General features: G+C 42.4%; 1 protein-coding gene across 1 annotated transcript; it reads right to left on the bottom strand.

Annotated features, from left to right (window-relative positions):
- Nucleotides 1-1,105: 1,105 nt before the first annotated feature.
- On the bottom strand, nt 1,106-19,718 carry LRP11 (LDL receptor related protein 11; the record flags this gene model as incomplete). The annotated part of the gene is made up of 7 exons (XM_083857785.1): nt 1,106-2,687; nt 2,958-3,059; nt 8,487-8,696; nt 9,407-9,532; nt 11,574-11,715; nt 14,189-14,349; nt 19,190-19,718. The coding sequence occupies 7 exons, from the start codon at nt 19,716-19,718 to the stop codon at nt 2,533-2,535; spliced, it is 1,425 nt and encodes a 474-aa protein (XP_083713911.1). The 3' UTR covers nt 1,106-2,532.
- Between the last annotated feature and the right edge of the window lie 5,820 nt (nt 19,719-25,538).

Below are 25,538 nucleotides of genomic sequence, written 5' to 3'. Positions count from 1 at the left end.
CTCTCTGATAAGGTGAAAACTATTTTATTTCACTCCAGCCCATGGAGTTTGCTGTCACCTGGGAAGTAACAGGCCTCGAGCTGGTGGCCTGCAGGGCAGCAACTGTCACCATCTCCCCTTGCAGAAAGAAGAGTCCCTGGGAAGGCTGTGGCAGCTCTGCCACAGCATTAGCCGGAGTCCTGTACCGTGCTTGCTGTCTGCTGCTCTCTGCTTGGAGACATTCATTCTCAGCTGACATATGCAAAATCCCTGAAGGATTATTCCACTAGCAGCAGCACAGAAACAGAGCCTTCTGTTGGGTAAAGTGACTGAACTCCTGCACCACAGCTGTACTGGCTGGCTTGTGCTTTGTGCCACATCTTGCTGTTGTCCTGCCCAGCAGAACAAAACCAAGGCTTTTGTTCTGCTGCTGGCTGTGTGCCAGGGTAATGGGTTTTGATAATAGGAGAGAAAGCTGTGTGTAAGCTGCTGTGTGTAAGCACAGAGAGAAAAGACCACTTTTCTTGCTGCTTTGGTAAGGTGGTGAAGGACATTTAGGTATTTAATTAAAACCCAATGCAAATTTCAATGGTGGAAAATAAGACTCCAACCAAATGGGTAGTGAGTCTTCCCTAGAAGGCTGTATTTAAAATATGGTCTGTTGGTCTTGTGCTGTTTGCCATGTCTGCTGGGGGCTGGGATGGAAGAGAAGCCGTACTCCCAAACTGGAAATGGGAAGCATCAGCAGATGGTCTCCTGGACCCACTGTAACACCCAAGTACAAACAACCAGACTTTGCCTCATGTGGCACGAGTGAGGAACACTGGCAACCAGATTCCCTGAGTGGTTGGCACAGCCAGCTCTACAACTGCTGTCCTGCTCAGCTCAAGCACTGCTTGAGAGACGGCTCACACAGGTAGATGCCCTGTCCTTCTCTGTTTCCCTGAAACAAGTATCTCAGCAACGCCCACCACACCAGAATACATTTCCAGCTTCTTATAAGGCTGTTTCACAGAAAGGAGAAATGTACTTCTGTCTGCTCTCATGACAAAGTCTTGTAGCACAAAATTGAGCTGGCAATGGAAACGAAAGACAATGCAATAAATATAAGAATAGAATCGGTTTATTAGAGCTATTTTACATAAAGTAATCAAGAACAAATTACTTGAAGAACTATTTGTATACCATGGCAATATTCTTGCTGACTCAGAGTTACTGAAATACAAAAAGACAACATACAAAACAATGCATGCCTCATTTGACTCTGGTTTTATTGAGACCCATGAGGAATGTGACATCCTTGGACAGCCAAACAAGACAGACAGCACAGTGTGTGTGTGTGTATATAGATATATATAACATGTACTGTACACATTTTACTGGTAACACATCTGCAGTTCACTCACACATATCAATTACTTGCTCTAATTCTATGAGAATTTTTCTGGGGTGAGGGCAGATCACCGAAGCTTTCAAGCTTTGCAGGGAGCTAGGGGATAACCAGCAGGAATCCTATGCTCTGGCATCTCGGGTAGAAACAGCTGTGTGCTGCATTCTCAGGCTGTGGGAGGGTGGTGGGCTGGATGTGGAAAAAGCTGAACAAGCCCTGAGCTCTTGGGAGAGACACAGCTCTGGGATCGTACATGGAATCATAGAGGGGCTTGGGTTGGAAAGGACCTTAAAGATCATTTAGCTCTGGCCCCCCTGCCCTGGGCAGGGACACCTTCCACTAGACCAGGTTGCTCAGGGCTCCATCCAGCGTGGCCTTGAACACTGCCAGTGATGGGGCATCCACAGATTCTTTAGGCAGCAGTACATAACTGCTGTTGAGCACTGGGAAGTCCAAGCTCATCTGCTGAGGAGCTGCATTTTTTCACTTCAGCATTTAGCAAGCATGGCTGTCTGCTAGCAGCACAGAGGTTTAAACCAAGTGAAAGTAAGATGCTTTCTTCCTTAAATCCCAATTTTCTTGGCAAAAGCTGGTGCTTGGATAGCAATTGCTTTTAATTAACAAAGCAAGACACATTCTTTAAAGAAAATGCTCCCAGTACATCAGGTGGAAAGAACTCAACTGGTCTCTGCTGGATGGTGAAGGAAAAGGTTGGCTGGAGCATCCCTGTCCCCACAGTGGTGGCAGCACTGAGAAGAGCAAGGTGGCACAGGCTTCCCCCCACACCTTGGCCAACACAGCTGGGCTGTGGAGTCTTGGCTGCTCCAGTGCCTGGGCCCTGGGGTGCACTCAGCCCTGGATGAGACCCAACTGCTGTGGGGAGGGCAAGGGCACCCCACATACAGTTTGGGGTCTCCCCACCTTGCAGTGTCTTCTGCACAACAATCAACTGGAGCTACTCTCTGGAGCCTGAATGTTTCTTATTTTCTGAGCAAGGACATCTACCCACTTTTTATATTATCACCAAAGGGGAAGAGTATCTTTTTCATCTCATAGGCTTCTTCTACACTTGAAAATAAACTAAGGATTTTGGTCCTTTTATAGAGGCAGAGATTCATGGACACAGGAGAAAGGGGAGAAAACAACTGACCCAAATCCAGTTTTTAGAGATACATCCCATTGATGAGGTAATCGGACTCTTCAGATGTAATGGGTCGAGCTTTTTTGAGCTTCTGTTTCACTAAGCGCAGTCTGCAAGCAACCATAAGCAGCAGCAAAGCAGTGATTGCCAAGCCTAAGGCTAAGGGTAACACAGCACCTACAATGAGGTTAAGAGAAATTACATTTTATTTAACACAGTGAGATGCTGGTAGAGAAAACCTGAATTTTTTTCTTTAAAATACAGCTAGTCTATTACTTAGAAGATAGTAATTGGAACAACTGCTATGAAACTAAGCTGTACGATCATGTTAGAGACAGTTCAGAATATGTAAGTACATTATTGAATTCTTGACCACTTTATCTGTATCTATAGCACCTGAGGGAAAAACTGACGTAATTCGAAATTAATTCACATGGTTGTTCTTACCTGTTTCTGGGACTGGGCGACCACCTCCAAGCTGATCTCTCTTTGGCATCATTATGCCATCCCCATTTTTATCATCTGTTCTTTTCCCTGAGGAACTGTTATCTGCACAAAATCAAGCAAGACAAATGAATACTGCAGTTCAGTGACTCAGGAAGTCTTACCCACTAGTATTAAATAATGTGAAGTGCTTAAACTTAGGGAAAAAAAAAACACAAACAAAAGGACAGCTTAAGAACTTTAACTGTATAACTTGAATTTTTGAAACAATGTGAAACTAAAGCTAAAGTTTAAATTCAATTTTACCCAAAACTGGGTAAAATCCCAAACCACAATGCATCTCAACTAAAAGCAAGGGCACTTTGATTGTGCTGTGATACATTTGCTGGCAGCCTTCAGAAGTGTGACAGAGCTAGCAGAAACACACTATGCTGCAAGATCTGTAGAATATGAATGTGAAATGTTGTAATTGGAATTACATATAGTGGTGGGTGCTAAGGAAGTGTTTAAGTAAATTAGTTTGGAACATTCACTGTGTGTAAGTCCCACCCACCACCACCAGCTCTGAAGAGCTGCAGAAGGTGTCCCTGGCAGTGGCAGCAGCAAATGCACACAACTGCTAATTAAAGCTTAAATAGTTTCATTGGTACTGTCATGGAAGTCCATGCTAATGTCCCCACTCCAAGGCAGAACACAGCCTCTCCCAGCCTGCAGCTTTACTGCCCTGCCATTTTGGCTGGGGGTGCATAAACACCCGCAGGGAAAACTGCAGAAACAAGCCATGGCCCTCTCCTCGCTGGGCCCCTGATGTTGTCCTGGTATGTAAAGTGGCCTTGAAAAAACCCCAAGAGTAAATAAATGTACTGCCCTTGAAATACCATTATGGTATCAGAGATGTGCAAGACAACCTGAATGTAACTGACACCAAAACCAGCAGCTGTTTTCTGCTTCCGTTTTTCCTGAATTAAACTAAATTAATATTTGTTTTTATTTTGGAAATACCCAAAAGACATCAGCTCTTTTGAAGAGCTGCTCCAGCCTGAATCTAAATGCCTGGTTTAGAAATTTGTTTCTCTGCCATTTAAGTAAAGGGAATATTTAAGTCAACTGCTTGTAAAGAAATTTGGCAAATATGGAGAGAAGTTTAGTGGGAAATATTTGGAAGGGTAGAAAGAATAGAATGCTTTCAATAAAGCTTGTAGGGTTTTGCTAGGACTTGTGGCTGTTCTTACATGGCTGGAGAGACTATCAGAGTCAATGCTGCTCAATATCTTATCTGTTATCTCTAGAGCACAAAGAGTAATTTCCCCAAAGAAGTTTAGGAACCTGGCATAAAGCATTTTACATGGGTTTAATTTGGTTTTCACTTTCTCTTGATTTTCTAGTCTATTCCAAGGAAATTGCCATTTACAGCCCTTTCCAATTACCCTAAATTACAGATCTAGGTTACTGCTACTGCTGTGGGTGCCTCCACAGTAAAAACATGACTAAGGCTTGGGCACTCAGTCAAATGTTGTAATCCCAGCCCAGAACAGCACTGCACGGGCAGCCTGGGAGAGGCAGAGACCCTGTGCCAGGGGAATGCAAAGCTGTTATGGTGATTTATACACTTGGGTTGGCTGTGCTGGGGAGTGCAAATCTTCAGCCTGCTCGTGAATTCAGCCCGTCTGCATGACGCTGTTTGCTACTGGCCACTGCTGCTTAGAAACCAGCCCACTGCTCACTCCAGAGTGCTGTGCTGCTGCTCAGCGTTTTCTGTATTCATCTGCAAGTTCAGGAGTGCCAGAATATGCAGCTGGGCTTAAGAATTTCCCTGGAGAAGGACACTGGGGCTATTTGGAGGCAGCCATGCAGAAATGCTGCACTGGCCTTTGCAGGAGATGCTGTCTGGGTAACTTTACTACCATGGAGACATGTCTGCAGAGAGAGAAAGGACTCTTATTGACATCAAATGCCTTTTCCTCCATCCACTCCCGACTTTAAAAGAAAATGTCTGGCCTTTCAGCTTGGGCAAAAGTAGACCATGAGTCTATTGCAGAAGACTCAGTGCTCTGAGTGTCTGAAGGGGTTATCTCAAAGTCAGTCTTGGTGTTCCCCTGGACTTGCCCTACTGTAGAGGAATCCCATTGAAAAGGTGGGAGTACAGAAGAAGATTTACCCATTGTAAACAATCAATGATTTTTGGGTTTTGTTTTGGTTGGCTGTGGTTTTGTTTTTTTTTTTTTCCTTTACTGTGAATAGATCCCCTCTTAGGTCAGGCAGAAGTTTTGAACAGTCCTTAACTTGGACTTGCATATTTTCATACTTCAGTGTAAATCATTTAAGAGCTTGTATCAAGTCAGAGCTAAGCATGAAGGGCCACTTTAAGGAAGCTTAAAGAAAATTTGGAACAGAGAAACTATTAAGAGAAAATGGATTCTGGAAAAAAGTTCCCCCAGTATCACCCTCATAGGCAGAAAGCTCATTTATCTGCTAGCAGGAACTATCTCACAGTCCAAAACATTACAATTTAGCCCAACTCCTTTGGAGAAAAAAAGAAAAGATAAATATGGTCATACTTGACAAGGAAGTCCTTTCATTAGACATCTTTATTGAAATCTCAGAGATGAAAGCTGTTTATGGAAAGGTACGTAGCAGAAGGGACAGGTCTTTACCAGTACTTTAGCCACCACTAATAAAAAAACAAATGTAAAAACCAAAACAAATTAACTCCCCAGTCCTACAACGTCTTGAGAAAAAACTTCTCTTTAAAAATCAACTGAAAGCTCCTGTATCAAACATCAAGTCTAGCAGCCAGCTGGAATGTGCCAAATGCTGTTACCAGTAGGTAAAACCACTTTACTCTGCCTTGCAATCACTGGATTTAAGAGCATTACATTTTCCTTCCTGGATTGTTTTTCCATGATGATCTGAAACTGTAAGCTGAGAATTAAGAAAAATGTGGCCCTGAATGGAGCCCTTGCAAGTGAAAAGCTGGAACCTGTGCTGCCACTGTAAAGCCATATCCCCTAATATGTATCTTAAATAGACAGATTTTCACCATAGTGACATTAAAACCACTAAAGCTTATTTCCAAAATTTATGTAAAATAGTATATAAGAAGCCAGGATGTTTGCAATGTCAGCTCCAGGCCAACAAGAACACAATTGCCTTGGTCCAACAAAGAGCTTTACAGTGTTTCAGAGGCAGAGGTTGTACCTTGGCCCCAGCAGCAGGAGACAATCCCTCCCAGAACGGGATTTCTGCCAGTGGAATTGCTGAACTTTTGAGGCTGCTGGTATGATTTCTGCTCAGCATTGCTACCTCTCCTCAAAAATGCATCTAGCATTACTGCCCTCCTGGACACATTTCCAGATAAACTTCCTGGAGCTACTCCAGCATTTCTGTGCCTCTCATTTTTGTATCACATAATTATTAGATTTGGTCTGTAACCTCCTTGAGATGGCAGTGGTGGAATAAAGTCTAATTAATGCATCTGGGTGGATTTTAAGGAATAGGTTAGATGCCTGTCTCTTCGACCCCATAAACACTGTGGTGCTTCCCAGTGGAGCAGGACTTGAGCCTCTCTGGACCTCTGTGAAGCATTAACACAGAGCATGGGACTCTGTGAAGTTTCAGTGTCTGCAGGAGAAGACAGCAGCTCAGAGCAGGGTTTGACAGAGCAGTTTTTGGCAGCTGCCCTTCAGACTCATGTACCTAGCACATACCTAGCACCTCTTCACGTCCCACCCCATTCACCCTAACTGGAATTGATCCGTAGGCAATTTCAAACTTCTCTGAGCTGTTTCCTGCTTTTTTTTTTTTTGTTAGAAGCATTGGGCTCCTGGGTCAGTAAAGACTGGATCCTTCTGTTCTACAGGGAAATTACTAAGCATCTAAAATTAAATTTTGACTGAGCCCTGTCAAAAGAAAAATAAAAAACCCACAAGAATTAAAATAACATGAAATCTTGCCTGTTGGAAATTAGATTACAACAGGTACTGGTAGTACACTAATCACTGAAGCCCCATCAAACTTTAATTTTTTAAGAATCTTTTTCTTTGCTTGTGTACTGCTGTGCAAAAGGCTACCTTTAGAGCAAAACTGGTCCAAGTAAGTTACTGTACAACGGGTAAACACAGAAAATGATTATGCAAAAATGCTTCTGCATTGTACTTCTAGTTACAACCCTTGACTATCAGTTGCTGAAGGTTGTGACCTCAGTTCTGGTTTTATGCCTGGATTCACAAGCCAAATGATTTTTGAGACCTACTTTGCAGCTGACTTCCTAGTGGTGCCTGCAAAGCCCTTTGGAAGTTTGATACTTAGTTTGGGTGGCCCCATATCAGGTGTCACTCAAGACTGTGTGAGGGAAAAGGGTTTAAGCAGACGTCAGAATTTTAGTCAGCAGTGAGGTATCATCTAGAGGTCATCTATACTGCCAGGAAAGGAGAAAATGTTTGGGATAGGATTTTGCTGTCAGGCCCCACACATTCACTGAGGCCATCAAGTTCTTGAGAACATGGTTTCTACATTGTTTTGCAAGAGTGTTCATGGAGTGTTCCCTTTGCAGAGTTTTCACCCCTTCTGCACTCCACAGATGAAGTACAAGCACCTTGAAGTAATGTCCAGGTGCCAACCAGGGCAGTGCCCTTTTCCAGAGTCAACAGCAGAGGGCACTGAGCACTGTGCTGTTGTAACTGGAAAATAAAGCTGGTTATAAATAGCTGTGTCTTGGGGCACAGGAATCAGTCTAAACCATGAAGAAATAAAAGTGGAGGGTTCGTACTGATTTTAGGCTCTTTGCACACAGTTTTGCTTTCATATAATTACCATTTCAGATAATTTTAATTCATCAGCATGAACCTTAAAAGACACATCAATTTCATTGCAGCTTCTGGAGCTTTACCAAGGCCAAGGTTGGGGCTCTGCCTGTAACATCTCACAGTGACTCACTACAGGCTTGCAGCCAATGTGCAGAACAATACTGGGGACCTGTACACAGACACATGAGGTAACTTGTTACCAAAGCCTGAGACTTTTCTACAGTGATGAAAGACTTCTCCTGCCCTGGAGACAGAGTTCAGAAAAAAAAAATGCCCATAATAATAAAGATATTAGTTCAGGAGAAAAGAAAAAAAAAAAAAAAAAAGGTAATGCTTAGCACCAGCACCCAGGTTGAACAGTACTTTATTATGTTCCCCTGAAGTACTCCCCTGCAGATTTAAAGAGCCTTAATACATCAGCCTACACAGCTGAACCTGTGGCAGTATTTTTATTTAGTTCACTGCACATTTTGATCTTTAGACTCTATTATTTCCCTAGCATTCCTACATTTTAACTTTCTTTTTGTACCTAGTAGAAAACAGACTTAACAATAATAAATCAAAACCTACTTAGAACTTCATCATTACATTATTACTTCTTTTGTATCTACATTTGAATTTTTTTTCCTCTTAGCCAGGCACCAAAAGACAATTAAATTAAATTTAGGGTGCAAGCCACTTCCTTTCTTTAAGAAGAAGGATTTATTGAAACTGATTCAATTCTTACCTGGCACAAATCCACTGATTTGTTTCTTTGGTCCCTGAGAAAGCGATTGGTTAGACATGTCTGCATCCACTGGGAGAAGTGGCTGATTTCTGGCAGTGGCTTTCAGGGCATTCTCTGCAGAGTTTTCCTCTGTGTTTTCAGTCAGTCCTGCAGTCCTTTGCTGGGTGGTGCCAGGAGCTGCATGTGTCACTGTCTTCCGACCCAAGCTGACTGTTAACAGAAACAAAAGGTTTTGTACAACGTTGAAGGGAATGGAAGAGTTCTTAAGGAAATCTGTCCAAGATGGGCCTTGAGGCAGAGTAAACAACTTCCTCATATCACAACGTATGATGAAATGTGAGTCACAGATACCTAACACTTGCTTGCAAGAGTACACTCATGACCTCTACAGTGAAGTCCAGCATCTAAAATATAATGAAAGAGTGGTTAGCCATTGTGGCCATTCACCCTCTCATGGGTTTTGTTCACTTAGCTGAGCATGGGCACATGCTGAGGGATGACTAACACAAATAAACAGCATGATGGTGAATCAGCTGGTTCCCTTGCGTGTCCACAGTGTTTCAGATTCTTGCAAGGTGTCTAACAGCAATGTGAAGGGTACCTCTGAGACACCTTTTCAGACAGAAACATGGTTCTTGTTTCCAGAATCACCATGCAAGTGCAAAACCGATCTTTTAACTGCTGAACACAAAACCTGTCACTTAGGGCCCCTTGACAATTTTAATATGCTTTGAAGAAAATTTCTGAGCACCTGAGTATGTGGATATTAAACCTTTCCCTCTTGCTAATTCCAGTGAAAGGCTGGGAGCAAACTGCTTGCTCATAGGGAGAGAGGCCACAGAAGCAGCATCCTCCCCCTTTGGTCACTGAGGCTGTGATTACTTTCAGTCTGCTGTGCCACTGTGGCCTGGCACACTTACGATTCTGGCAGAAAGTCTCGTCTGATCCATCAGGACACTGTCTCACACCATCACACGCAAACGTGATGTCAATGCAGCAGCCATCATCACAGATAAACTGGTAGCGAGAGCAAACCCCAGCACAGGCTGTTGAGAAACAATTCCCAAATTACCAAAAGAGAAATCCAAGTCATAAATACTGAGTCAGTGCCTAAAATCTGTGGCATGGAGGAAAAAGCAAAACGGCGCTATGCCAAGAGGCACCATGAACAAGGCAGAAAGTCCAGACTCAGCTGTGTGACATCATATTGACACAGAAGTAAATACAGGCAATAGCTGTTCCTGGCACCTTCATCTCTAGCCTGGCAACCTCTTTATTACAGGAATACTCAACCTGGAGGCTGTTGCACCTTACTCTTTGTACTGCAGCCTTACAGTGCTTTGATTTTTCTGCTGGCCTAAGCTGAAAGGAGATCTCCCTAGGCTTAAAAGATGCAGAACAGTCCTGAAAATAAATAAATGAAATCTCTGTGGCTGTAACTGCATCCCTCCAACACGTAACACCTACTACATATCCATTCAACACCAATATGCTGCTTTAGATGCACACATTTGGACTATATGGGATCTTTTACGGCATTTTTTCTGCAACCAAATTAAAATACTTAAAGAATGTTCATCATTTCTTGACATCAGCAGTGCAGTGACTTCAATACAGCACACACCAGAACAGGACTAGGTCACATTCTCACAAATTACCTCTACCACAAAGAATGGACTGCTGCCTGCCTTAACATTTAGATTCCCCTGGAAATGGAGAGTATCCCTGGATGTTCCATTTTACATACTCAAAGCTTTCCTGAAACCCATTCTGATTCTGTAATTATCAAGTGTTTACATCTGTGCTTTTGTCTTTCCAACAGCAGTGCAGTTCATCACTTTGTAAAGCACTATCCAGTTCAGTACTTGATTAGTGTTGTAAGAGCAAATCAATTTGCATAAGGGAGTCAAGCCTTTGGCTGTTATCCTGCTGTGTACCAAACGCTGCACCAGGCTGAGGGAAGGATGCCAGGAGTGCAGACAACTGTTCAAAACCCCTAAAATCTGAAAATACATCTTTTGAACTTCAGCACTAGCAATAGCACTGATCTTAAATGCATTAAGGCATCAGGAACTGGTTTATCTATAGCAGTAGCACTTGAATTGCTAATGTAGCTGGGGAATTAGAAAAATAAAAAGGACAGCAAATCCCCTATGTGCTCCATACAAAAGATACCCCAGATACCCACAGCAGCAAATAAACAAACCAGCAAACCTCTCTGGCTGCTTTAGCTGAATTAAACATTAATGAACACAACTCTATCATCCATTATTGGAACACAGGCAGTAATTAAGCAGATTTTTTTGTAATAACAGCTTATTGCCACCAGCCTCTCACACAGAGATATTGTGCTGGTGTTTCACTGGTTTTGCTGAACATGGTGAAAACGCTATTTAACTTTTACTTTGTGCCAGAGCAGCAGATCTGCACCAGCAACTTGTTAATTACAATGTAATTAGAAGTTATTACATCTAAGACCAGGACTGACAGCTACTGAAATCTAACTTTCCTTAAACCTTTTACACTGTTTAAATGTTTCTGAAGGTCAGAGTTTAAAAATGATGGGTCAGTTCCAGTTTCAGTGTCCCCAGTGGCATAAGGCTTCAACACCAACCATCAGACAGAAAAACTTAAATGCATTAAAACAAAAAGCCATGCCAACTTTCAGACTACAGATGAAGGTCAATATTATTATTAGTCTTCCTCAAACATAATATTAAGTAATTTTAACTGGGTCTTCCCTATAGCAAAGCCTTGTCATGTTGCCCATATAATCTGACTGTTACAATGCACCTGATACCTGTGGTCAATATTTCACTCTTCCAACCCTGCACGCTTATTAGCAACAGATGGACAAATATTCAGTGCCTGAAAGTATTATTGCTTTAACAGGCAAGTGATGCTTGCTGTTTCCTCACTTTGAAAGAGCAATTAAAAGCTGAAAGAGATGTCATTATGTAATGAACAATGGCAAAATGAAATGCTGGAAATGGAGAATAACATTTTTACCTTTATCAAGACCCTTGCTCTGCTCTGAATACCATACCCTAGATGTCACAGAGGCAACGGCTCCAGTGATTTTCTCACCTGCTGCAGAATGAACCATGGGCAGAACAGTGACAGAGACGTTGTCAGAGCTCCGCTGACCTGCAGTGTCTGTCACCGTGAGCTGGAAAATGTACCCGCCCTCCTGGACATGGGACAGCTTCAGCGTTCCTGGCTGTGGAACCTGAGGAAAGGCACACAGTAAAAAAAACATATTGGTACAATGGATCTATCCATGATCTTCCAGGAATAAGGAGCTCATCATGGAGATTAAATACTTTCTTCAGTCTAGTCAGCCTATTCAAGCATGTATTTCAGCATGGAACATTTGATCTCTTTTTTTTTTTTTTTGCATTCATTTGTAAAAAAAACCCCACAACATTCAGGTAGTGTTTTCGTTATCTACTCAGTTATCTGGAGCTGTGGATCTCAGCACACAAATGGAGAACAAATGGTCCCATACATTTAACTCAATTTTTGAGTAATTAGAAATGTCATTTTAGAGGATAGGCAGTAAAATATTGGCCTTTTGCTCTTTATCAAGTTAGTCTGTAGACAATATATATCATAGATCCACAGAAATAAATTTTCATGACTGAAAGAGAACAAGAATTTTTGATGAATATGGTCTAAAGAGTCCTAGACCTTCTATTATAGAAGAATGTATTGATAAACACATTTTTTCTGTCAGTGAAAATATTTCCTAACTGAAATTTCTTTTCTATTTACATGAATGCACTCAGTTACCTGATCAGACCGTTGAGTACCTCCTGATGGAGCGTATGACCCCCTAGAATTTTATTCTTTAGTGTGTTAAAGAAATTATTATGCTCTAAAAAACACCTGCTGTTGTTCACTGTGACTGCTGGGAGAGCAAATGTGGTATTTAAAACTCATGAGCCATGGAGTCCAAGTCTGTTCCCAGTGCAGAGACAGAGAAATGCCACTGACTTCTGAATACTCCACCACACCTCCCAGTGACCTCTGTGCTTTCCTATTTTCATGCTGCCTTGAAGAATACTGCCCTGTATCTGCTTGCACAGAAACTTTGGCTCAAAACAGATAATCAGCATTTTAAAAACCCCAACCCATTACCATCCATCCCTAAGTGTCCAGGAGGTGTGCAGCTACAGAAGGGGGGGTAACAATCAGAGAAGCAAATTATCTAAAAAAGCAATAATCAGTCACAATAGAAAAAAATAAAAAGGCTTCCTTCTATAATATGATAAGATCTCTTTATAGCAGTCCTTCCCCCTCCTCTGCCTTCTATTTATTCTTTGCTACCTAAGAGCAATGCAACAGCTGCCTTTTATCTTCTTTAAACACACTCCCATTCTCCCTCGTAGCTATGGATTCATACATTATTCTCAAAGAATAAATGACATGAAATCCAGTAACTTCAGGGCAGTAACCAAAGCACTAAAGACATCAACTGAAGAATGGATGAAGAAAAAAATCACAGTTATTAATTCAACTCTAAAATTGAAATTATCATGGCTAATCACCAGGGTACATATCTGTAGGAGAAATCCCTGCTCATTTGAACACAATGGAAAAGTATTTGTTTAAGCATAAATGTATGTCAAATTCATCTTTTGTTAACAAATACAAAGAAGCCACCAAGGTTAATGTGAATTTTACAAGTTTGAAAGGATATAAGACTTTTCTCTATTTTATGAAGTGATTTTGAGTAATATTAAAAATATAAACTTTAAATGTTTTTATTAAATTCTAATTTTTGTTTTACTCTATGTTACTAAATCACAGATTAATTTAAAAAGCATTTAATTGCTCTTTAAAGAAAATAATGCTGCAAGAGGTAGATAAACAAGTCTTTGGTAACAAAATGTTACTTTTATCTAGATGATACCTAGCAACTATTCTTAAAGCTTCATTTTGGTTCACACTCTCTCACCTCTACATATCCTTCTTGCTCTAGGTGGAGTTCCTAGTGTGCCCTGGATGCTGTGGGCTGTGAACAGACTATGAGTAGAGTCTGTGGACCTGAGAAATTTTTTCTTTCTTTTTGTGCTGATCCTAGAGCATTCACAAAAAAGACTAAAATTAAGAATTCCTCTCTTCATGGGTAATTTTAATTTGACACCAAAGTGCAGAGAAAATGTATGGATAAAGTATCTCATAAGGTTTTCATCATGTTTCTTTGTACCTTCTCCATAAGCACTGACAGAAGACTGTTGGTGAAAATCCCTTATTATTTTTAGTAACTGAGTGAAATTACTGAGGGGTCTCTAACTGGGGTGACAGAAGCTGAAAACCAAGTGCAGCGAGTGCAAATAAAGCAAAGCTCAAGTACAGTTGTTTGCTGCTGGCTGTCCCATGCCATCCAGGATAGAGATTAACTCTGTAAGCCATTAGAAATAATCACTGGAACTACTCAGGGACACAGTGTAGTCTCCTTCACTGGACGTCTTCAGGATGGGATTGGACAGATAAAATAATCTCATTGAGGCTCCTTGTCCCACAAACAGTTGGACCAGATGATCTTTTGAGGTCCCTTTCAACCTGGGCTGTCCTACATTTGTGTGAAATAAATGGTAAAGTTGTACCTAAATTTTAATATATTTCATATTTTTAGCTGTACATTTAAAACACAACAATCTGGCAGTAACTGGCCATAAAGGGGGCTGCACATGTACCTGCATTTCAACCGACGAGTCGCCCTGCAGCAGTGTCCACTCATAGTGCACAATCCCGTGGTCATCGGAACTTTCTCGGCCATCCAAAAGCACCCAGTCCACAGGTGACTGCAGCACGAGGTCCTGGCCCGCCTTACACTGTGGAGGCTCATCATATTCTTCTTCTTCAATAAAAAAGGAGAAGATCAGTTATTTATGAGGGGAGGCTGAGTGGTTTTTTTATATAAAACATTTTTTTTTCTTGGTTAAGGTTTTGTTTCACCTCTCTGCAACCTCCTGAAAGAGGAACATGTTCATTAGTGCACACTTTGTTAAGCACAGTAGTATCCGCTTCAATTTTAGTTAATTGTCCTATGATGGCTTCAGGAATTAACATTAGAAGCATCTGGCGTAGAAAACCTCTCTAGGTACCTGGATGTTTCAGCAATACAACAAACAGGATTATTTGCATCAGAGTACTTTTTAAATCTGAACTAAGGAAAACAGGTTTAAATATGACTTACATACAGATGGCAGTTACAGCACCTTTTTTATACCTTTTATAGCACTCTGCAAAATTCAATAGGCTTCTAGTCCCAATTTATAATACGTCATTATAGAAATGAAAGACCTATTTAGCATAAGGTGGCACCCTGATGAAGCAGTGCACACAATGATTAAAAATCATCAGAGACTACCAATTTTAAGTGCCTCATTTTAAACTCTGAAAGCTTGATTTTCTGAATATGTAGGATTTATAGCATTTTGCTATATTCAAAGTACAATCCTTATTGATTGAAATTGTGAATGCTAATCAGACCACAAGCTTTTGGGTTAGACTAACGAAAGCCAAGTTCTGTTAGGTGACACAGCCTGTCAGAAGTGGTTTAAGTCATTTATTCTGCAACCTTCAGGCAGGGAAGAGAGGGATAAAAAATCTGGTTCTACAAGTTAGTATTTGACAACTTTGGCCACAAGATTGTATCAATCTACAGTTCCTCACTCAAGTTTCATTCCTTCTCTGGGCACTCTGAAGTGCCAGGGTGCCCTCTGCTCTTCAACCTCTGCAAAGGATATCCTGTAAAGGATACTGGTGTTATGCTCCAAAGAGCAATTACTGAAATCAGGGTTATCAATGCACTCCGTGTGGGCAAAGCTGCACAAGGAAAGATGCTTTCCCATCAGTGTGGGGAATCTTCCTTGCACATGCTCTTCAACAGTATCACAAATGTGCTTGAAACCTTGGAACTCATGGGAGCAGTGGGACAACTGTTTATCTCCGACTGAACAGCAAAATTCTTACTTTGTGTTTTTTTCAGTAGTAGGTCAGGCATAGAAAATTTCAAGGCAAATGCCTAAAGTTAGGAAAACATACAAATAACTAAAACCAGGTCTAATAACAGACATCATGAAACGGTTCTTATTCATCTGATGACAAAGGAAGTTTTGCCTAATTTGTATACACTTGCTCCTCAAAAACAACTTTCTTTAAAAAAGCAACATCCAAGTGCAAAAAAACACCCCAAAACTCATTGCTAATAAACCCCTCAAAATAATTGTTAATGAACACTATCGTAATGGTGCCAGGGCAACTTTCATTTGATAGAAATGAGTTATGTGCAGTCTTCACACAATTACTTTACAAATAAGTGTCAAAAAGAGACTGACCTGGATCTCAAAGAGCACAGCCCAGTCTTCTGCTTCTACCTTGGAAAGGCATTTCATGTTACTCTCTGGTTTAAATGACTTGATAAACACACTGCAGGGGTAGAGATGAGCCCCATTTCCCCTAAGCAATAAGGGCACTCTCTTCCTAGACTAACTTTATACTCCAGCAGTAAGAGTTGCAAAAGAAGGACCACTTCACATAGAGACAGGCACAAAAATTCATGCCAGCCCTTTGCTAAAGATGAGTGAGGGACCACACAGACCTATGGTCCCAAAGGATGGAGGCATCAGTTTTTGCTTGTAAGCCACCAGATCATCTTCAGAAAGGTAAATCTACGGCAAAAAGGAAAATCTGGCCTGATAGAGACATTTGGCATGGGAAGAGACAGCCTATTGAGCTGAAGATTCTTTTTCCACAGCAAAGTTTTAAGCAATGGAATACATGATCCTTAGAGAGTGAAACACCTCCAGATCTGGGGAATAAGAAGCCAGCACACAAAACCAAGGAGGCAAACTCATTGGAGGAATACTCCAAGGAGCCACGTGCAACCACCACTCGTGGGATTAAAGCACTATCAGCAGAAAAATCATCTCTTAACTTCTGCTTACAACTTGCATTTACGTTAAATGTAAACAAGCAGTATGGAACTGAAATACCAGGGCAACACTCTGAGAGGTTGCAGCTGGCTGCTTTCTAGAAAAAGGGGTGAAGCACTTTTTTCTTTGGGAGCAAACACAGCAGACTTTTTTTTTTATCCTGCATTTTATTTATTCTGCTTCCTCCAACCTTTATACCAACTTGTCCTGCCAATAATGAAGCCTCCAGCTAGTTTTCTGAATGAAGGCTTTGTTATAAAAGCTTATTTCACTGCCAGCTCCTGAATGTGTTTGGTATTAGTTTACCTGGATGTTGAATCCTTCCACTGCTCACCACTAGTGATCTTAGAGATCACTGTATCCCAATGCACAGAAATATTTTGCAATTATGAGGGCACCACATCTGTGGGTAAACGTTGGTTTGGTATTATCAGAAAGAAAACAGTGGAAGACTCAAGAACAAAGTACTCTGACAGGAAAAAAAAAAAAAAAAGGAGCAGCTAAAATTGGAAAAAAAAAAATCTTGAAATGAAAGCTTCTTTCCTAAATTTCCTAAACTCATTCATGACAGAATGGAAAAGAGATGTGCCTTCATTATCCTGTTGTGCAGATTGTTTTCTCAATGTAATTCAAGAATGCACTGGTAACAAAACATCAGAGCAAAATAATTCAATCTTCATTTTCTCTCTCCTGGTCTGTGTCACATCTGACAGATGTTTGAATAAAAGTTCATTCTCCTTTGTGGCTTTGCTTCAGCTCCAGTGTAATTGCATTAAGAAATCATAATCCCCTGTTTCCAATACCACCATCATCCACAAGGCAGATTTTTAAATAAAACCAACAGGACACAGAGCAATTTACAGACTAGGAAGTGAAATTGCCTTGCAAGTCCAGTGCTGATAATCAAAAAAGCTGCCAAAAAGGCAAAGCATTTAAGAGCTCCAGAATTCAAGAAATTCAAGATTTCTAATAGACAGAACACCATTTATACAATATATTATTTATATTGCATTCTGAATTAGTTCCAGGTTTTAACAGAATTAAGGCAGTTCAAACTGAAGCCTAATTCTGTGTGACTTTGATGTAAAATCTCATCTTAAGCCTTCTATCACACAAGTGCATACAGGCTTATGAAATACAATTACCCTGAAGCTGCTATGTAAATAATACTGTGGAATTAATATTCCTCCTGTTGAAAATGTCAAAATCACACCTTGGGTATTTCTGGTACCTTAAGCTTGCCTCGTCTCTGTTGCTGTAAGACCCTTCCTTACAGCTCTCTAATTTACCTGCTCATGCACTTTGCAAAAAATATTTAGGCATCATAATGGCTCTACAAATCGAGCCCCTGGTCTCTTGTATTTCCAGGGGATTCCCACTGACATTTTCATGAAACATGCAGGACTGAATAGACTTCAAGCCTGAGGTCTCCCCTCCCAAGAGAGCAGTAACAGCAGGCACATCTGGGCACTGTTCTCATCCACACCAACACTTCTTCATGTTGCACACAGTGACTAATTTACTTCAGATGAGATCTATTGCTGAGTAAGATGCAGATGACATTTGGGCAAGTATCATCCACAGAGATAATGAAATGAAGTCAAAAATTAGTTGAGAGGAGACTGTTTAACAACAGGAGGTAGGGAAAGGCAAATAAATTCTTTGAATGCTAGGTGCTAGGAAACAGATTCCAAATTTAGAAATCCAGATTTGTTTTCATCTACAGCTGCTTGCTCTGGATTACATTGTTCTTAAATCTGCTTCAGAGTTGAACAAACTGCTGCTTTTGATGTGGCCTAGTTTTGATGTGCTTGTGGAGAATGTCCTTGCTACGTCTGGACTACTGGTGAGCCATCCTTGTCTTCTTCAGTCTAGCTCTCGAGCTCTTAAGCATGAAAAATCTTGATTTAAGTGCGTAAGAAGCTGTCTCCGGCAATGACGTTTGGACAGCAGCCCCAAGAAGGGCATGTGCTTGCTCTCAGGCTACACACCAGGTTATGGCATAGCTGGGACCAGCACTTCATGCTTTCCAAGGTGCCCAATATGCACATTTCCTGGGGAGCTGGGACTTCTCTGGTTCCCCAGGGAGTGCAGGGGCTGTGAACATGTACATCCCCCTCTCTGGCTCCCAGCCACCAGCTGGATGGCACAATGCCCTGCCAAGGGCTCTGCAGAGGCAGAGGTGTTTGTTGAGGGATGTGTGCCCCCAAGGCCAAACACCCCAAAGCCCTCGCAGAACGGGTCAGGTCAGGAAGAACCACAATGGGTCACCTGGTCTGAGCTCCCTGCTCGAGCAGGGCCATCCCAGAGCACAGGGCACAGGGTTTGTCCAGATGGTTCTTGAGTATCTCCAGTGAAGGAGACTCCACACCTTCTCTGGACAACCTGTTCCAGTGCGTGGTCACCCCACAGTAAAGTTCTTCATTTTCAGCTGGAACTTCCTGTGCATCAGTTTCTGTCCGTTGCCTCTTGTCCTATTGCTGGGCAGCACCAAGGTTGGCACCCCCCTCCCCTTACGGTATTTACACACGCTGGGAATGTTCCCAGGGGCAGGGTCTCTCTCTCCCGGCCGAGGGAACCCTTCCGAACGGCACGGCGGGCGCATCCCGGCTCTCCTCGCCCCGTCCTCCCACCCCGACACCCCACGGCCCGGGAGCGGGTTGCGGGGCCGGGGCAGCCTGAGGGACCCGCTCTCTCCCCGCCGCCCCCAGGCCCCGCCGCCATGTGGGGCCGCCTCCCGGCGCGCAGGCCGCTTACCCGAGTGCGGCGGGGCCGGGCCGGCGGGGCGGCGGCTGTAGGAGCTGTACCCGCGGTGCGGGGCGAAGCGGCAGACGGGCCGGCCGCGGTGGGTGCAGTTGAAGAGGAAGCAGCCCGGCTCGGCGGCCGAGCCCCGCGGGCGGGCGGGCCCCTGCACCACGGCCAGCGTGCAGCGCGGCTCGGCGCAGCAGGCCTCCAGGCACTGCCGCCAGCCCGACACGCCGCCGGGCGCCCGCAGGAAGGTGGCGCCGGCCGCGATGGAGTCCTTGGTGCGGATGATGGAGTCCGGCCTGGCCGAGAAGCCGCCGCTCCCGCCGCAGCGCTCCCCGCCGTCCCCTCCGCCGCCCGCCGCCGCCGGCGGCCCCGGCTCCTCCTGCCGCAGCTGCCGGCGGAACTCCTCCAGCAGCGTCTCCACGCCCGAGATCTGCGAGCGCAGGTCGGCCAGCGGCGCCGCGCAGCGCCCGCCCGGCAGCACGGCCCGCCCGCCCAGCGCCGCCAGCAGCAGCAGCGGCAGCAGCGGCCCCGCCATGGCCCCGGGCCCCGGGCGGCGGGAGCGGCTCCCCGGGCAGCCCCAGGCAGCGGCGCGGGAGGCGCCGGCCCCGCCCGGCTGCACCAGGCGGAGCGGCCGCCTCAGCACCCGCCGCGCGAACAGCTCCGGCCGCCCCGCCCCGCCCCGGGACCGCCCCACGGGGACAGGCCTCGGGAGCCGCGGGGGGCGGGAGGAGTGGGTAAGCGGGTCAGAGTGAAAGAGGGGGATTTTAAGATGTATATTAGAAGGTAATTCTTTACTGTGAGGGTGATGAGACACTGAAACAGGTTGCCCAGAGAAGCTGCGGGTGCCCCATCCCTGAAAGCGTTCAAGGCCAGGTTGGATAGGGCCTGGCACAGTCTGGTCTAGTCGAAGGCATTCCAACCCATGGCAGGGGGAGTGGGATTGGATGACCTGTAAGGTCCTTTCCATTCTGTGGAAGCCCTTAACAATCTGTGATTCGGCAATTCTATGACTCCACACGGGGAGATGACACCTGCAAATAACCGGGACTGGGTGCAGGTCACTGAAACTGCTGGTGCTTCTGTGAACCTGAGGAAACAAACAAATAAAGAGACAAAAAAGAAATTGTGAAAGACTCCATCCCAGGCATGGCATTTCTGTTCAGAAATTACAAAAAAAAAGAAAGCCAGTAGTCAGAACATAATGCACAGAGCTGTGAAATCTTGACCTGCAAAAAAAAAAATCCCAGCTAGGATCTTAACCACCCAAAAAAATGGTGAAGAACTCCCCGTGCAAGTCTCTGAAGTCTTTGCTAAATGAATTTCAGAGAGATACTTGCAATTAAATTAGTCAGTTTTACGTCTGTCACAACTTATCATGAAATTATTGCCGATTCTTTAACACAAATTAATAACAGTATTATCCCTGAAAATCAGCAATCCTTCAAAACAGCTGCTTGGTTATTTTTCGTCAGATGTATGGAGCCTCAAAGTGCTGGAATGGCACACTGAGACCTGTCTACGAGCACTGAAAAATATAAGTTTGACAGTAAATGGAGAGAGGTGGTGATGGGTTTTGAGCTGCCTGCTAAGGGATGTTGTAACAGGTCAAATTTTCATTTTCATTTGGTTCATTCTTCCAAGCATCTTTAAGCAGACTCATTTCTTAAATTACTTCAAAAAGCTTAATAGCTGCATCAAAAATGTCATTATGTCAGGATGCTTAGAATAAGTAGCAAAAAGAAGACATATTAGGAATGGTTTTAAGACATCTTTGTACTCCTTAGTATTTTTGGCTTGTTTTAGGCCACGTTCCCAGTATAACTCAGAATTGCCTCCAAAAAAATCCACTTTAATATTCTGCCGTCATGGAGCCTTGGGTGTTGCCCAGGAAATTCACATGCAGCTTGTAGTTTGGATTATGATTTCTCCTCCTCCTCTCCCAAATCCCAGAACTGTAGTTCAGTGAGTGATTCATTGAAGCATGCTGGCCTGTCAGCAGTGCAACTGTTGAAGATTGATTTTCTCTATGTGCTCTATGGGTTTTCTAAATTTCTATAAATTATATTTTTGACACTTTCAATTTCCTGTCAATTTTAGTTGAAATTAAATGTGTTTATCAATACATTCCAAGATTATGGGAAGATGGAGGAGCTAGACACTAAGATGATATAAACCTCATTTGCTGTGAAAATCAGACTAAAATGCCACAATTTTATTTCTAGGAATATTTTGGACAGGTGATCAATCTATTCATAACAGAGGTACTGACCGTGAAACACTGGTTTGCTAGAGGTGACATTTGGTTTGCTGCTGCTCAGCTGTTGTACCCTCTGATACTGCTTTTGCTTCCAGAATATAAACCAAAATAAAGCTTGATGCACATTGAAGTTAGCAGAGGAAAAACTGTACCAGATCTTCCCTTCTCAGAATCATCAAAGATTTGGAACTGCTCTGTTTGAGCAGAAGTTCCCCCATCTGCATCAGCACACAGCTATTGTTTGTTAGTGGGGGCCCATTTACAGGGCACAGAGGGTCACTCATCCCACCATCCTTGTTGTATCCAGTTCTACCAGAAAGCTGATCCCTGGTTGTCAGTGGTGGTGACACTGAAGCAGCAGGTTCTTGCAGAAAACACAAATAAAAATGATCATTTTCTAATGCTTTATAGTGAGGAAGCTGTGCTTGGAAGGTATCTCCAAGGAGAGTAGACTCTTCAAGTAGATGAGCATGTAAAAGATAAAGAAGGATTTGGCAAAAGGGACGTCACAGGCCTGTTGTCTTCCTTTAGTGTCTCATTTAGCAGTTTGAAAGTTAGTAGGATGTCAGAACATCTTCCTAAGTTAGGATAAGGATGACATTCTTACATTTTGACGTGGAAGTATTGACACCACCCTCAGATTATCTTCTTGGGGTATATTTTCTAAATGCAGCAGATTTTTTTTATATTTTTTTTTTTAATTGATGCTGGAGCAGAACTTGTTTCGTTGCCTAATTTTCTTGGCTCACAATATGGATGTTGTTACCCTGGCCTTGTGAGAAAGATGACATTTGTAGTTATGCTGAGCTTTTTTCAGAAGGTGGCAGCAGCTTATTACTTATAAAAAACAGATGGCTGCTAAACAGCAATGTCTGCCTAAGGCAAATCTTAGATTCATAAGTACTGATACTTAATTTCACATTTCTTTACTAGTTCATTGTTTTGAGTGCCCCAGCTTTTCTTTGGGTTGTGGAGTTGCAAATCAAAAATAATATTTAGTTTAGAGTAACACTAAAAATATTTTATTCCTGTTTCTCATCAAATTGAAGTTTTGGGATGGCTGATTTTCATGCAGAGGGCCGTAGAAATTAATAAAGATATTTGTCAGGTTTTACTTTTTCTTTTCCCTTTTCAAAGGATACATGTACCACAGTTTATTGTCCAAAATGTCCCTTTCATCAGGCATGGGCCAGCTAAAGAGACTGCTAGATTTCTTTTCCAAAAGTGGAGATTAGACTACACATATATTCTTTACATCCAAACAATACCTGGCAAAGTAATACAGGATTTCAGAATTCATGAATATTCATGTTTCCAACCATCTGTTGATTAGTTTCAATCTCTATTCATATTCAAAATTCATAAAATAGCTGAAACTATGGGAATAAAGTCTGTGTGCATCTGCTTTTCTCTTCCTTTAGTTGATTTTCTCCAAAGTAACAGAATAACAGAAATTTAAAAAGCGGAGGACAAAAAGGAATGGAATAGGATAAAAAAGAAATGGAATATGTAGAAAGGGAGCAGGGAGAAAAGGCTAAAGGCAAAGTTATATCTAGGCTTCCTCATCTGAAGTGCTTTCCTATGAAGTCATGTTCTTCTCGTTAGTTTGTTTTTTAGGGATTTTTTTTTCTTGGAGTATGTGCTCAGAAAAAGAAACGTATCTTCCTTTTCATTTGATGCCTTCCAGACGCTCTGCAAACAGTAAACACATAATGCAAATGTTATCTGCAGAAAACATGTTGTCGGCATGATGTTATCATTAGACACATTTTCTCTGCTCCAGTTTGCTTGTGAGAATCTGTCGAGTAAACACCCATGATAGATACAAATCAGCTCGGATGCTGGAGTGGACTGTTGATTGACAGCTGAGTTTGAGCAATTTGCCCACGAATGAATTGAAGTGATAACCTTTTCTTTGCAGCTTGACAATTCAGGTTTCTGACCGTGAGAGTAAGAGGAGTTCTGAATAGATAACATAAGATGGGGTGGTAAATGTTGGAGTGAAGGCAAAGGAATTAACTCAGGTATTTAACTCAGGTTTTGTGTTTTGTCTTTTTTAATATTTCACATGCCTCTCAAGCAAAATTGTGTAATGCTGTGGTACCAGTATGAAAACAGCAGGAGGAATAATTTTTCAAATTCCTGAATGAAAATGTAAATGTGATCGTGAAAGTGCTTCATATCAAATTGATTTTGTGAACACCCCATGGTGATGCAAATTAAAAAGGTATGACTGGTTCCAGCTTGAGATGTTTTAGTCCAAGTATGGTAAACATTTTTCATTGCCCTCTTAAAGGAGACAAAAATAGCCAAGCCCTGTCTTTGGAATGTGTATGCGTATTTATAATTGTGCTTGTCTTTCTACTGCTGTATTAAATATCAGTGTACTAAAAATGAGAGCTCTCCTGATTGATAAAGTGGATTATTATTAACACACCCCCCCACATTCCCCTCCCTTCTATATGCCTGACTGCATTTGTGCCTAACACAAAGCAAGTATTTCACTACAAAACTGGGAAGGAGTCAGAGACTCCTCTAAATGCAAGAGATTGCATTTTAGAGACCCTTCCCCACTAGCAGCAGAGGTAAGGATGCAGCTGAGGCATCAGGTGATTGCTTTAACATCACGTTCATACGGTGCTGCGAGTGCTTCTCTGCCCGGATACTGCATAATTGACTGCACAGCATTAGCCCGGCACCACGTGGTACCAACACAGACACTCTGATGGCAAAAGCACTGAGCTTCTGCCTCTGAGGTAAATATTCCAAAAAAATAACAAAACCCCCTCCTTGTAGAGAACAAGGATGGGTAGGGGTGAGATGAAGGGAGCCATTTCTGTGAAGTGAAGTTAGCAGTGTTTATTAACTGGCGTAAGGTGAAATTCCCTCTGGGAAGAGGTCACATAATCATCATGCTCCTTGCTGCCTTCTCCTAAGTCATTACTAGGGTGAACTGACTCTTTCATCAAAATTAAAATCAGGCAGCGTAAAACTAAGCAAATAAATCCTGGTATTGCTGACAGAATACTATCACTCTTAGCACATATCTTTGCTGGATCTTGGAAAAACACATTTCTTTTCAATTGGAATCCACCAAATACTCCTCAGCATCCTTCTGGTCAGTGCAACAGCAGTGGCAGCTGCTTCTTGAGGCATTAAACCTGTAAAACCACAGTCTGAGCAATGAAGGACAGTTATTTAAAAAAATATAATAAAGTAGTTCTCTGGGAAAGGGTTAGTTAGGATCAGAGCTGCAGATTTTTACCCAGAATTTCAGCCAGTTCTGTAGAAATAGGTTGCCAATGATTTGCAAACAGCAAAAACCTAATTTAACAGTCAGAGCCCAGGTTAAGCTGGGAGCAGAAAAATTAATTTGCCTTGTAAACAGAGTCATTAAGAGGGGACCAGTTGAGAGAAGGAAGATGGATCCATACTATGCATTTTTTTTACAGTCAGCATATTATCACCTTTGAAGACACTGTCTCTGTATTTGTACTGTAGCAGAACAACTTGTGCTCCAAGGTGTTAGCCAAACAAAGGTTTGTATTAGCTGTGTCCATCAGTCATTGAAAAAAATTCCTAATGCATATTGAAAGTGTGGAAAACTATTTCATGTACTATCTGAACATACAGAACTGACAAATCCTTTATGCTTAGGTTTTTGGAGGGTTTTTTCGACATGCATGAAGTTTTGATATGCATAAAACTACAAAGGATCCCTTCTCAGAAGGAAAATATCAAGCTGAAAACATTACTCATTGCTATTTCAGCCATGGATTCTTCTGCAGCACAGCATGGTGATAAAAATCAGTTGGGTAACATGCTCATGATTAGTGAGTCAATGGGAGCTGGTGACAGCCCTGACATTGATCAATAATGTCAAGATTTTGAAACACATTGCAAAATAATAGCGGGGTCTGCAGATGCCACAGAATTAACAATACATACATTGGATGTAACTACCAACACTCCTTTTTCTGTAAATTATCGCTGATGATTTTCATAGAAAGGACAAAAAGAAGCCAAAGAGTTGGTCATTGGGAGCACTTTTATATAGAATTCTTCATTTATGAACTCTTCATTTAGTATGCTCCTCTT

Source organism: Zosterops lateralis (assembly GCF_965231275.1).
Source record: "Zosterops lateralis genome assembly, chromosome: 3".
NCBI lineage: Eukaryota > Metazoa > Chordata > Aves > Passeriformes > Zosteropidae > Zosterops > Zosterops lateralis.
The sequence above is the reverse complement of the archived record's forward strand: the minus strand, read 5'-3'. Positions and strand labels throughout refer to the sequence as shown.